At 42.0% G+C, this 13,832-nt stretch overlaps 1 protein-coding gene across 1 annotated transcript; it reads right to left on the bottom strand.

Annotated features, from left to right (window-relative positions):
- Positions 1 to 1,837: 1,837 nt before the first annotated feature.
- KRT12 (keratin 12) lies at positions 1,838 to 9,487 on the bottom strand. Its single transcript, XM_007531053.3, has 8 exons — positions 8,916 to 9,487; positions 8,052 to 8,134; positions 5,984 to 6,140; positions 4,366 to 4,527; positions 4,125 to 4,250; positions 3,772 to 3,992; positions 2,682 to 2,752; positions 1,838 to 2,207 (listed from the first exon to the last, which is right to left on the bottom strand). The coding sequence occupies exons 1-8, from the start codon at positions 9,462 to 9,464 to the stop codon at positions 2,110 to 2,112; spliced, it is 1,467 nt and encodes a 488-aa protein (XP_007531115.1). The 5' UTR covers positions 9,465 to 9,487; the 3' UTR covers positions 1,838 to 2,109.
- Between the last annotated feature and the right edge of the window lie 4,345 nt (positions 9,488 to 13,832).

Raw genomic sequence — 13,832 nt, 5'->3', positions numbered from 1 at the left:
ACCAGCTATCTACAAAACGGAGACACCCCCCCCCCCAACTCTTCATTTGCACTATTCCAGCCTTTAAGTTCATGATTAGTCACTTGCTTGGCTTTATATGTTAACCCTCTTTTCAGCCACCAGGTTCCAGATGCTAGCACGATGCCAAGCAGACTTCCCTGGACAGACAACCCCACCAATGTGTCCTGGAGCTCCGATTCCCCAGAACCCCACCACACTAGGGAAAGAGAGAGGCAGGCTGGGAGTATGGATCGACCTGTCAATGACCATGTTCAGCGGGGAAGCAATTACAGAATCCAGACCTTCCACCATCTGCATCCCACAATGACCTTGGGTCCATACTCCCAGAGGGATAAAGAATAGGAAAGCTATCAGGGGAGGGGATGGAATATGGGGTTCTGGTGATGGGAATTGTGTGGAGTTGTACCCCTCTTATCCTATGGTTTTTGCAGTGTTTTCTTTTTATAAATAAAAAAAAAAAGAAGAAAGAAAAAGAAAATGGCAGAAGACAGGTGAACTAGCTCACCTGGATAGTGTGCCTGCTTTGCCATATATGTGACCTAGGTTTGATCCTGGCCCCCACTGTACTGGAGGAAGCTTTAGTACTGTGGCATTTTGCCTTCTCTCTCTTTGTATCTCTTTAGCTGAAAAAGACAACCCACAGTGGTGAAGCCTCAATGATGAGCAAGAGAAGAGAGAGAGAGAGAGAGAGAGAGAGAGAGAGAGAGAGAGAGACTCATAAATGCAGCAATTAAAACTGCTAGATGTGTGGATCACCCTGCCAATGTGCAGAGGGGAAGCAATTGCAGAAGCCAGGCCTTCCACCTTCTGCATCCCATAATGATTCTGGGTCCATACTCCCGGAAGGATAAAGAATAGGAAAGCTATCAGGGGAGGGGATGGGATACGGAGTTCTGGTGGTGGGAATTGTTATCCTATAGTCTTGTCAATATTTCAATTTTATATATATAAAAAACTGCTAGGTGATATTTACAGGAAATGTAACTTTAGAAAGCTGCACATGAAGCCTGTTTAAAATGGTGAAAAACTTTCCATGGGCTTTTGCGCTCAGCACTGGAATTTATTCAGACCTGTATGACTCCTCCCTTCTGCTCCTTTTGACACTCTTTACCTTTGTTTTCCTTATCCCATTTGGATTCCTCATGGTAAATAATAAGAGGATATAGCATATTCAGTACTTGTTAGGTGCCAGGGACTGTTCCTGGTGTTTTATGCATAACTCATTTAATCTTCATAAAACCCACAGAAACTGAGACACAGAAGAATTAGGTTCCTTGCTAGTCAGTGGGGGAGGGGAGGGCAGGATCTGAACCCAGCCTTGCTTTGGAATTCAGAATCTTAATCTTTAAACTTACTTTTAATTTCCTTTTAGGGTTTTGGATTTGGAAACTGCGATGAAGATACCACCTATCAGGCTTAGACTTTGGCCCCATTATGCTTCCCCCAGTTATGACATGTTTTCTGTTATTGACTTGTCAGTCAGCCTACCCCAGTAGAAACTGATCCTAGGACTCACTCATGCCAGAAAGGAGCAAGGACACCAAAGCTACGGGCTCATGCTCCAGTGTCTCTATAAACATATTTTCTCACTTCTCTTTCCCCTTCCTCTGCCTGACTGATTTCTGGGTGAAGCATTGATTTACCTACTCTGACCTCCAGTCATGACATCTTTATCTATTGTATCAGTATTCCACAAACTTCTCTTTAATCCTTGACATGATTGTCAGCATGAAAAAGCGACACGCTTGTATATCCACCACTCACTTTTTATTAAAGTAACACTACTTGATCAAAGTTTTGTGGTTAAAACAAAGTTGCTGGTCATAAGATGAAAGTTTATTGAAAGACTACCCCAATTCTCAAAAAACATAAGACAATTTTGATTTGCTCTAAAGGCCAAACTGTTCAAATGACTTGTAACTCAATATTGTTTCTGAAATATAAATGAACTCAAAGTGAGTAGAAATACAAGGAACATGAAACATATTAAAACAGAGATTAAACTAGTATAGCATCTTAATCTGAAAGGAAATACTTTCTACTTCTAAGTTCTTAGGGAACCAATCATGGGTTGGATTTTATGAAATTTTATATCAGTTCTTCAATTTCTTGAACTTGGGATGAAACTACTTCACCATTCACGACCTCTTGCACAACCGTCTTGATTTTTCGGGTTTTGGTTGGATCTAAAGATAAAAATGAAAAGAAAAAAAGGAGTGAAAATTAGTGCTTCAGAAATCCCAGAGCTTAAGCTTCTAAATTAAATACTGACAGATAAAAATCCATCAATTTTACACTTTCAAAAAGTGATCACTGCATTATTAAAAAGCATTTCACTCAATGAAAATTAAATGTATTCTTTGTGTATTGCTTTATGCATATGTGGAAATATGTTTCCTTTTAAGTATTTTAAAATGTGGTTATGATTTTCACAGTCTCTTTATAGAAGAGACTCTTCCTTTGCTTGCTAAAAGCTCTTATACAGTACAAAGTATTTTCCTGCTGAAATGCATAAATTTGCTTTTACTTGACTCAGAATAGCTATATACTTTAAATTTAATTAATTGCAGTACTGTAGTATTCAGTGAGATTTTACAGTTTTAGTCATGAATAGGTGCAATTTGGACTTAGTCTAAGCCACTCTTAGTAAACCTGCATACCTTTAGAGGAATCGATTGACTGTGCTTGAGATCTGGATCCTGCCATAGATGAACTTTCATCAATGCCACCACTGTAAAGAAAGCAAAGGAGATGGTATCAGATGATGCTTTCTAGAGCAAGGAGAAAGGAAGTTTCTTTTTGAGCTGAAAATTAGAATGGTGCCTCGGAGTAGGAACAAAAATAAAATTTAAGTTTCCCAATAAAGCATGATTGATGCATCCTGAAAGCGAGCGATCACAGTGCAAACCCTACCTAAGACAGACTCTGCAAGTGAGGTGAACAGGCAGACAGTCAATGGATGATATGCTCTCAGGGCCTAAATTTCCTGACTTAGAGCTCCATTAGCCCAGGGTATTATTTTTGGAAACTTTGCTACGGTAGGTTAAGAGGTAGAACAGATAGTTACCATTTGATGTGCTACTCCAAGCACTGGGACATTAATACCAGAACTCAAATGAGTGTTTTTCTTTTCGAGTACTCGATGACTATCTGTGGTGCTTTTTTTAAATGAGTTCTTATGAAGTGAAATAATGAGAAATAACTCTTTACCAAAGGTAAAGCATTTATATCCAAAGCATCTTTTTACTAGAATTGTTTTCCTTTTTTAAAATTATCTTTATTTATTTATTGGACAGAGACAGTCAGGAATTGAGAGAGAAAGGGGAGAAAGAGAGGGAGAGAGACAGAGAGACACCTGCAGCACTGCTTCACCTCTCTCAAAGCTTTTCCTCTGAAGGTGGGGGCCTCGGGTTTGAACCTGGATCCTAGTGCATCGTAACATGTGCTCTCAACCAGATGCTACATCATCTGGACCCCTAGATTTGTTTTCTATCAACTGAAGAAGGTTTCCTTCTATTGCATAAAAAAAAAAGTCAGGGGCCAGAGAGGCAGCACACAGGACTAGCATGTGAGAGATTCCAGGTTCTCAGTCTTCATTCTCCACACCATTAAACAGACAAAGCCGAGAAAGGCTCTGGTCAAAACCAACCACCCACTCACCACCATCAGCAACAGCAAAACCCAGCCTCAGATGTCCACTGTTGGTCAAGCCTGACTGATTGCCAACCTCAGGGGTCTAGGTCTATTCACCTTTGGACGTCGCCATCCAGCAGTTGGCGGTAGGTCTCTATCTCCAGCTCCAGGCGGGCCTTGGCATTTAGCAGCCGCTGGTGGTCTGCATTCTGGCGCTCAGTGTCACTGCGCACCTGGAGCAGCTGCTCCTCCAGGCTGCTGATGAGCTGCTGTACCTGGGACAGCTGGTGGCAGTAGTCACCTTCGGCTTCAGCCAAGGAGCCCTCCAGGGATTGCTTCTGCAAGTGAGAGGGAAGTGACAGACATTGTGTGTGTGTGTGTGGGGGGGGGGGGTGGATAGCAGACCACCAGTGGTCTAATATAATTCAGCTAGGACCCTTTCTGTTGAAGTTGAATTGATGCACCCCTACCATGGCCAGCTGGGACTGCAGCTCAATCTCCAAGTTTTGAAAGGCTCGCCTCAGGTCGGTAATCTCGTTCTTGCTGGACTGAAGCTGCTCGGTATTGGTGCTGATCTCCTTCCTGAGCTCCCCGCTCTGTTACCATCAAAGGGAGAAAAGAGGATGTGTGAGTGTGTGCTGCTTTCCCTATCTTTTCTGCAAATGCCTGTGAGGTTTTTTTGTTGGTTTGTTTGTTTTTGGCTTGGGGTACCTTTTCAATGAACCAGGCTTCAGCGTCCTTGCGATTCTGTGCAGCCATGGTCTCATACTGAGCCCTCATCTCGTTGAGAAGCTTGGTGAGGTCCACTCCTGGGGTGGCGTCCATCTCCACGCTCACCTGGCCTGGGCCCCCAGCCTGAAAACTTTGGAGTTCCTGGGGACAGCAAGGTGGAGAAAGAGACAGAGGGAGAGAGAGAGAGAGAGAGAGAGAGAGAGAGAGAGAGAGAGGAAGATATGCCCATTGAGAATTCTGTTGGCTTCTTCCTCCACCCAAAATATTAGAGATTAACACTGTATTGGGACAGAGATAAATTCAATATATGAAAGCATTTTGAAACCTAAAATGCATAGTTTTCTTTTGTATTTTAAGAAAATGTAATTTTCTGGGGTCCTTCAGCTAACCCTGAGACCCTGTGTCTCCCTTGCCTAATGGATGCATTGGCCGTGCTTTCTAAAGGCTCAGGGCTTTTCTAAGAAGTGCAGAGCTGATGACAAAGGACTCCAGGCCCTGGTGTACAATGGTGGGAGAGGACCAAGTTGGGAGTGAGAATGTTTCGTAAGTAGACATCACTGGGAGATGAGAAATTGTATCCATGTGTCAACAACTACTGTAAATCATTTCTCCCCTCCCCCATAAAGTGATTTGAAAAAAAGAAAAGAAAAACAGAAACTGAGGCAGAGAGAGAGGTCCAGAAAATTTGCTCATCCTTGTTTGAGGTCACAAGGGCAGTCAGTAAAGGGGCTGCAACCAGATCTGGGGAGCCCCCTCCCACCTTCACCCACTAGTTGGCATAGTATTCATAACAGCCACTGGTTTCTTGTAGAAGGCATTTTAGAAGCCTACTCCAGGGTCATGATTAATGTCCTTCCTCTACACCAGCCTCCAGTAGGCACTATGGCATGTCAGAGTTCTCTGTGTGTATCCCACTGGGTGTAAGCAGCTTCTCTAACATACATGGCATTATATGTCATGGCAGACTTTAACTTTTTTTTCCAACTATGTAAAATACTATATATTAAATACTATACATATACTATAGCATTAAAAATATCAAATCAATATAATTAAATTTTTTCTGCCCTTATCTAATGATGAAAAGGGTAAAATCAGACCTTGCCTCCTGAAAGTTTAACAGAAACTACCATCAAGACCACTGCTACCACAAAGTCACATACAGACATTCGTAACAAGTGAGATAATGGGACCTGGGTTTGGTGTACCCCATAGACCGCACACATTATAGCAAGGACCTTGCTTCAAGCCCTCAGTCCCTACTTGCTGTTGGAGGGGAAAGTTTCACAGTGAAGCAGTGCTGCCCCCTTTCCTCTCAAGTTATCTCTGTCTCTATCAAAATAGGGAAGAAGAGATAGATAGATAGATAGATAGATAGATAGCAGGGAACATGCAGGCAATGGTAATCTTGATGAAAAAATTGAACCAAACAAGCAAAAAAAAAAAAAAAAGAGAGAGAGAGAGAGATAAAAATGAATCTAAAAAAAAAGTATCTTCTATATATGTTCTAACCCTGGATTTGAAAACATGAAATTGTGATTTTTGGCTTAGGGAGAAATTGAAAAGACAGCCTAGCAAGCTGCCCTCTCTAGCTGACCTCCTCGTGGTTCTTCTTCATGTAGGCCAGCTCCTCATTCAGGCTCTCGATCTGCATCTCCAGGTTGGCTCTAGCCAGGGTCAGCTCATCCAGCACCCTGCGCAGGCCGTTGATGTCGGCCTCCACGCTCTGGTGCAGGGCCAACTCATTCTCATACCTGAAAAGCAAGTGGAAAACTATTTAAGGAACAGACACATCCATTTGGAGAAGGCCCTTACCATCTTCAGGACTGTTTTGTACAAAACTCTGTGTAGCTAATAACGGCAGCATTGCCTTGGATGGTGCTGTTTTTGCTTTGATAACTTTAGCCTTTCTTTAAAAAAAAATTTGCTTATTTATTTTGGGTAGAGAGAAGTTGAGAGGGAAGAGAGATAGAGATAGAGAGAAAGAGAGACCCCCAACACTGTTTCAATGCTTGAGAAATTTTCTCCTGCAGGTGTGGAGCAGGGGCTTGAACTTGGACCCTTACACACTGTAATGCATGCACTCTGCCAGATGTGCCACTGCCTGATCCCTTGAGCATTCCTTTTTATCCTGATAGGTTACCACTCAGGCGGAGGGAAGTGAAACAACTAGATGGGTGCTGCTTTTCTACCTCTCGGGAGATGATGCCCATTGTGTCTGGCGGCCTTGCTTAGAAATAGTGATAGCGGGGGTCGGGCGGTGGCGCAGTGGGTTAAGCGCACGTGGCGCAAAGCGCAGGGACCGGCGTAAGGATCCGATCCCGGTTCGAGCCCCCGGCTCCCCGCCTGCAGGGGAGTCGCTTCACAGGCGGTGAAGCGGGTCTGCAGGTGTCTGTCTTTCTCTCTCCCTCTCTGTCTTCCCCTCCTCTCTCCATTTCTCTCTGTCCTATCCAACAACGAATTGCGTCAACAAGGGCAATAATAATAACCACAACGAAGCTACAACAAGGGCAACAAAAGGGGGAAAAAAATGGCCTCCAGGAGCGGTGGATTCATGGTGCTGGCACCGAGCCCAGCAATAACCCTGGAGGAGGAAAAAGAAAAAAAAAAAAAGAAATAGTGATAGCCTCTTCCTTTGTGGAGCTTCTGATGAACTCCTAAAAGCAGTTAAGAACTGGATAGCTTTTTTGTTTCATTCTCATTCATTATTTAATTTTAAAAAGTGATGCTTCTTTAGCCGCTTTTACCATAGTTTTACCAGCTTAGGGTCTTCACCACTGCAAAATCCATCATGGATATTTTGTGGGACAAAAAGGAGTATTCATATTTTTTTCCTTAAGTCAGGGAGGTTGGAGTATGGGAAAGGAGGAGAGAGTATAGAGTAAATGCATGTTTAATATTCTAGTCATATGTGTCATCCAGGCAAAGATCATTTCGTTTAACTTTTGGGCAAGAGCATATTTAATCCATTTTGATGCATAGAAAGTCAAGATTTAGGAGGCTGAATGAATTATTATTTGTAGCAAGGAGTCAACAGCAAATTACAGATATGGTGATCGGTGAACTGAGATTGGAGAATCTCATAGTTGGGCAAAGGTTGATAGCACAACGGTTATGCAAAAAGACTCTCATGCCTGAGGTTCCAAAGTCCCAGGTTTAATCCCTCACACCACCATAAACCAGAGCTGACCAGTGTTCTGATAAAAAAATAAAAATGAAGAATCTCATAATTAAAGACATATCATGTGAATTCTACTTGAATCTAGGTACTATATAAAATGTCCAGTGTAAATTTACCGAAACACTAAATATTTGGAACATATAAATTATTGAAATATTTACCTGTATGTGAGATAGTTCTCACCAATGAAGACAGGAAAATAGGGAATAAGAATAAATGGTGTTTTTTTCTTTCTTTCTCTCTTTTTTTTTTTTTTTTACTAGAGCACTGCTTAGCTCTGGCTTATGGTGGTATAGGGGTTTGAACCTGGGACTTTGGAGCCTCAGGAATGGAAGTCTGTTTGCATAACCATTATGCTATCTACCCCTGCCCAATGGTGGTTGTTAATTATTATTAAATCACTAATAAAAATTTAAAACATTAAAAAAAAGAATGAATATTGGCATATGCCCATTGTAATTAGTCTTTTTTTTATCCAACTCACTTCATTCTGAAGTCTTCGGCAGCCAGTCTTGCATTGTCAATCTGTAAAATGATCTGGGCATTTCCAATGGTGGCTGAAATGATCTAATAGAATAGGGAAAGATTCTCTAAGTGCAATCTTCAAATACCAGTATTATGCAAATATAGATTTTTGATAGAAAGGTTTAATTATGCTAAAATGGTACTTAATTGAGAATATAAAGTTGCTTAACTTTTTGAAGGAAAATACATTTATACAATACTATTCAAAATAAACATACATTTCCCACAGAAAGACAGTGAAAATCCAGTAACTTTCTGGTAAATGATAAAATGGAAAGTAGAGTTGAGAAGAATCAGTAGTGATGCCACAGACTTACATGCCTGAGGCACCAAGGGTACCAGGTTTGATCCCTGGCACCATCATGTGCTAGAGCTAAGCAGTGCTCAGGTTTTTCTCTTTTTAATTTTTCTATTTATTTATTTATTTGTTTATTTACTATTGGATAGACACAGAGAGAAATTGGGAGGGGGAGACAGAGAGGGAGAGAGAAAGAGAGACATCTGAAGTTCTGCTTCACCACCTGTAAAGATTTCTCCCTGCAGGGGCTTGAACCTGTGTCCTTGTACACTGTAATGTGTGCACTTAAGAAGGTGAACCACTGCCTGGCCCCTGGTCTCTCTCTTTTTTAAAGAATAGCACTAAATAGCTTAAGATGAGAAAATTGTTCCAACTGCAAATAAACCGTAATTTATGTAAGTCTTAGGTAATTATCATTGTAAAATGTTGTTAATAGCAAAAAAAGAGAAAAAAAGAAAGAAATAAAAAATTAAAAAGAATTCCCAAGGGTACTCAAAAAAACATTATTATTATTAATTATTTTACCTTATTTCTGAGCTCTTCAATCAATGGATAATATTTACTGTAATCATTCTGCAACTCAGGGTCTCCAGTCCCAGATCCTCGTGCTTCATACCACTCTCGAATTTTGTTTTCCAGTTCAGTATTAGCTTCTTCCAGAGCTCGAACCTTATCCAGATATGAAGCCAATCTGTCATTCAGATTTTGCATGGTTTCCTTTTCCGATCCAGAGAGAAGGCCTCCATCACTACCAGAGAGAATGCCTAGAGAGCAACTGCCTGGGCTTCCCCCAAGCCCTATTCCCAGACCACCAAAGCCGCCACCCAGGGCTCCCCCGTAAGCTGTGCTCAGTCCTCCTATGAGTGAACTCCCAGAGGCCCCACCAAAGCCAGAGCTAGAACCAAACATGGAAGCAGCAGAAAAGCCTCCTCCACAGTTACCACCAAAGCCCAAGGCGCTTCCCCCACAGCCACTGCCAACACTGGAAGCAGACATGCCCCTGGCTCTGCTTGATGCCTCCATCTGGGAAGAGAGCCGCTGGGGTAGCTCAGAGGGGCGCACGGAGAGTGACATGGTATTGCTGGAGAGAGCACAGCCTGGAGAAAGTGGCAACAGCCTGTGAGAGAACAGTATCAGCAAGGCAGAAACGTTTGCCTTTTATAGATCATGAGATGGATGTGGCAGTTGAAAAGTTCACACTCTTCACTCAAAATAAGTTGTCTCCTCCGCTTTATTTTGCCCAACTCAGTAAGTAGATGATTAATGTATGTTGAACATTCACTGGTATAGAAATAATTGAATTGTGCCCACCACATTTTTTAATCACTATAAAAAAAGAGAAGTCTGGGTGGAGTAGAGTAGGTTGTCAGAAGGAATTTCACTCAAGCCATCCCATTGCCTGTTATCTCAGCACTGCCCCGTGCTTTATGCACAGAAGGAGAGCAATGAGTGATTGCTGAGTGGAGAAAACAATGGCTACTTCTTCCTAAACCTTAAGCTTCTTAAAGTTCTTCACTCATATTTCCTGTTTTCTTAGAAAATGAAATACAGGAGCCAGGCGGTAGTGCACCCAAGTGAATACACATATAGCTATGTGCAAGGATCTGGGTTCAGCTCACCCCACCCCCGCAATGGGCAGGTGGGAGGCTTCATAAGTGGTGAAGCAGGGCTGCAGATGTCTCTCTTTCTGTCTCCTCTGTCTCCCTTTCTCTCTCAGTTTCTCTGTATCATCCAATAAAAACATAAAATAAATATTTAAGAAGAATGATAAAAAGAAAATGCAACATAGACCCTCAGATCATGATCTAGTCTACCCTGCCTCAGAGCATCATTTCAGAAACAGTTGTGAAATGCACAGGTGGGAGTGAAGGAATTACTGCATCTTTCTAGATTAACACACTGGGTTTGAATTTTCAAGGATTCAATTGACAAAAACATGTCATTAGGATGTTGCATGGCTCCTTTTTTTTTCTGAGTCATAAACAAGATTTTTTAAGCATTGAAAAATGTGATTTTTGAGTAGTAAATATGGAATTTCCAGCAGATCTTCCTTTACACAACGGTTGACATTGATCCCATGAAGGCAGAAGCCTTATCTGATTGTTCACTTCTCTACCCCAGCAGAAGACACACACACACACACACCACCACCACCACCACCACCACCACCACACCATACCACACACACGGGCAGGTTGTACAACGTGGAAGCGGCAAAGACAAGACTGTCATCTGTAATGCCCCTATAGACAACACACCCCTGGGGCAGCTGACAGTAAAAAATGAAGAGGTCGGAGTGTGATTCTCTTCTCCCTTCTGTGAGACTGGATTTCTTTTTGCACACCAATAGCTCTTTAAGTTCTTTCCTTAAAAAAAAAAAACCTTTTCCTTTCATTTCTTATCTCAGTTAATAGGTTAACAGTGTATATATTCCTGAAGGTTCACTCTTCATGTTTTATAAAAAATAAGACCACACTTGAAATCCCACAAACACATAAGCAAATGTGCTCTTTTAATTATGCTATTTATTTATGGATGTATGTATTTATGATGATGCCAAGGCTTGAACTTGTGACCTTGGAGCCTCAGGCATGAAAGTCATAACCACTATGCTATCTCTCTGATCCTTAATTATACTTTTGACATAAAATTGCATCTTCAGAAATATTATAAACTATTAATCAAACTTGCACTTCTCACACAGGAACTTGACACTGGCTGCTATTATTACTGGTGTCCTTCAAGACAGAGTGATTCTTTTATATATATTTATACAAAGGAAATATTGATTTCTTCTTCTTCTAGCATTTGCCCTTCTTCCGTAGCCAGTCAACAGCGTCAGGTTGAGCCTGATGTAAAGTTTCGAGACCTCCTTTGAATCTGGAGAGGTGGCAGTCGTTGACTATGTGGGTCATAGTCTGTCTGGAGCCGCAGGGGCAGTTCGGGTCGTCTCTGGCTCCCCAGCGATGGAACATAGTGGCGCACCGGCCATGGCCTGTTCGATAGCGATTGAGGAGGGCCCAATTATAATGTGCTAGGTCAAAGCCGGGTTGACGCTTGCAGGGGTCTGTGATGAGGTGTTTGTTCTTTACCTCAGCTGACTGCCAGCTCTGTTTCCAAGAGTCTGGAACAGTGTAGGCGTAGGAGACCAGATTGGATGACAAGACGTCAAGCGTTGAACAGGGTGGGCAAAGATATCCGCGTATATTGGCAGGTCCGGTCGAGCGTAGACATGGGAAATGAACTTAGATGATGCCGCATCCCGACGAATATCTGGTGGGGTGATGTTGCTAAGAACTGGCAGCCATGGATCCGGGGTGGAACGGATGGTTCCAGAAATGATCCTCATGGAGGAATATAATTTGGAATCGACCAAGTGGACATGGGGGCTACGGAACCATACTGGGGCACAGTATTCTGCAGTGGAATAGCATAATGCCAGAGAGGATGATCGTAGTGTGGAAGCGCTCGCGCCCCATGGGAACTGGCCAGTCTTGCAATGATGTGATTCCTCGCGCCCACCTTTGCTGCAGTTTTTATGAGATGTTCGTGAAATGACAGAGTGCGATCGAGAGTAACGCCAAGATAGACTGGCTGGGCTTCATGCCGGATTCTCGTATCGCCAAGCTGCACATTAAGCTCACGCGAGGCCGAGGCATGGTGTAGATGGAAAACAGATGATACCGTTTTTGCAGTGCTAGGGATTAGTCGCCATTTTTTACAGTAATCAGATATCAGAGACATGTCTTTCGTGAGTGTTTCCTCGAGGATGTAGAACTTGCACTTCTCACACAGGAACTTGACACTGGCTGCTATTATTACTGGTGTCCTTCAAGACAGAGTGATTCTTTTATATATATTTATACAAAGGAAACATTGACTAAACCATAGGATAAGAGGGGTACAACTTCACACAGTTCCTACCACCAGAACTCCGTATCCCATCCCCTCCCCTGATAGCTTTCCTATTCTTTACCCCTCTGGGAGTATGGACCCAAGGTCATTGTGGGATGCAGAAGGTGGAAGGTCTGGCTTCTGTAATTGCTTCCCCGTTGAACATGGGCGTTGGAAGGTCGATCCATTCTCCCAGCCTGTCTCTCTCTTTCCCTAGTGGGGAAGGGCTCTGGGGAAGTGGAGCTTCAATGCACATTGGTGGGGTTGTCAAGACACAGTGATTCTATTTTATCACCATAGAAATGAAAACTGCCCAGTACTTATGATAATGTCAGAGGGAATGTGACAGTTTTCATATTGTCACTTAGTAATATGGTCACCTGATACAAGAATGCCATTAATCTGAACTTTTGAACCCGTTCTATGTTGAAGTATTCTCTTAAATATATTTAGTATATTTTGTTTATCCATTCATCAGTAGGCAGACATTTGGATTGTTTCTACTTTGGGAGATATTGTAAGCAATGCTGCTACAAACATTTGTGCACAAAAGAACACATTTCTTGAGTTCATTTTTCTTTCTTTCTTAAAAATTCTTTTCTTATATTTACTTATTCCCTTTTTTTGCCCTTGTTTTATTGTTGTAGTTATTGATGTTGTTGTTGTTGGATAGGACAGAGAGAAATGGAGAGATGAGGGGTAGACGGGGGGTGGGGGGTGGGGAGAGAAAGACAGACACCTGCAGACCTGCTTCACTGCCTGTAAAGCAACTCCCTTGCAGGTGGGGAGCCGGGGTCTCCAACCTAGATCCTTACAAGGGTCCTTGTGCTTTGTGCCACCTGCGCTTAACCCTTAACCCGCTGTGCTACCGCCTGACTCCCGAGTTCATTTATAAGACAAGTCCAGACTATGTAAAGGCATAAGCAGAAGAAGTGGTTATCAGGGACTGTGGGGAAGGGGAATGAGGATGGTTACTGGAAACTTTCTGAGTGATGAAAATGTACTAGAATTAGATGGCAGTGAGGGTTGCACCAGCCTGAGAACATATTAAAAACCACTTTAGTGTTGCAGTTTCAAAAGGTGAATTTTATGGTGTGTGAATTATATCTGATTCAAGTTGTTATTAAAAAGAGATGTTTATGAACATATAATCATTAAATTAGAAGAAGAGCACATTCAAATGATTTATGCAGTTTATTATCAGAAGGAGAAGCATTCTGCCCTCAGAAAGGTTTCACCACCTTTGCTTTTAATCTACTCATTTCAAGCATAATGTGCTTCATTCATATTTTGCTTGGCACTTATGATCAGAATTAAACTCTCAGATTTATTCACAGAACTAAGTTGAGGTTTAAAAAGCAGTGACAGCAACAGAAAAACAGTAGATATAAATCAAGGCTAGCAGATTTGCACAAATACCAAAAATTTAATGAAATTAACCAAGAAATCAGTTCAGTTAAGAATTTGTGGGGCACTGAAAAGAGATTTTTGCAATTTAGAGACAGGAAAAATTAGAAGAAGAGATTTATTTGAAAATTAAAAAAAAAC

The sequence above is a fragment of the Erinaceus europaeus genome, chromosome 12 (genome assembly GCF_950295315.1).
Source record: "Erinaceus europaeus chromosome 12, mEriEur2.1, whole genome shotgun sequence".
NCBI lineage: Eukaryota > Metazoa > Chordata > Mammalia > Eulipotyphla > Erinaceidae > Erinaceus > Erinaceus europaeus.
The sequence above is the reverse complement of the archived record's forward strand: the minus strand, read 5'-3'. Positions and strand labels throughout refer to the sequence as shown.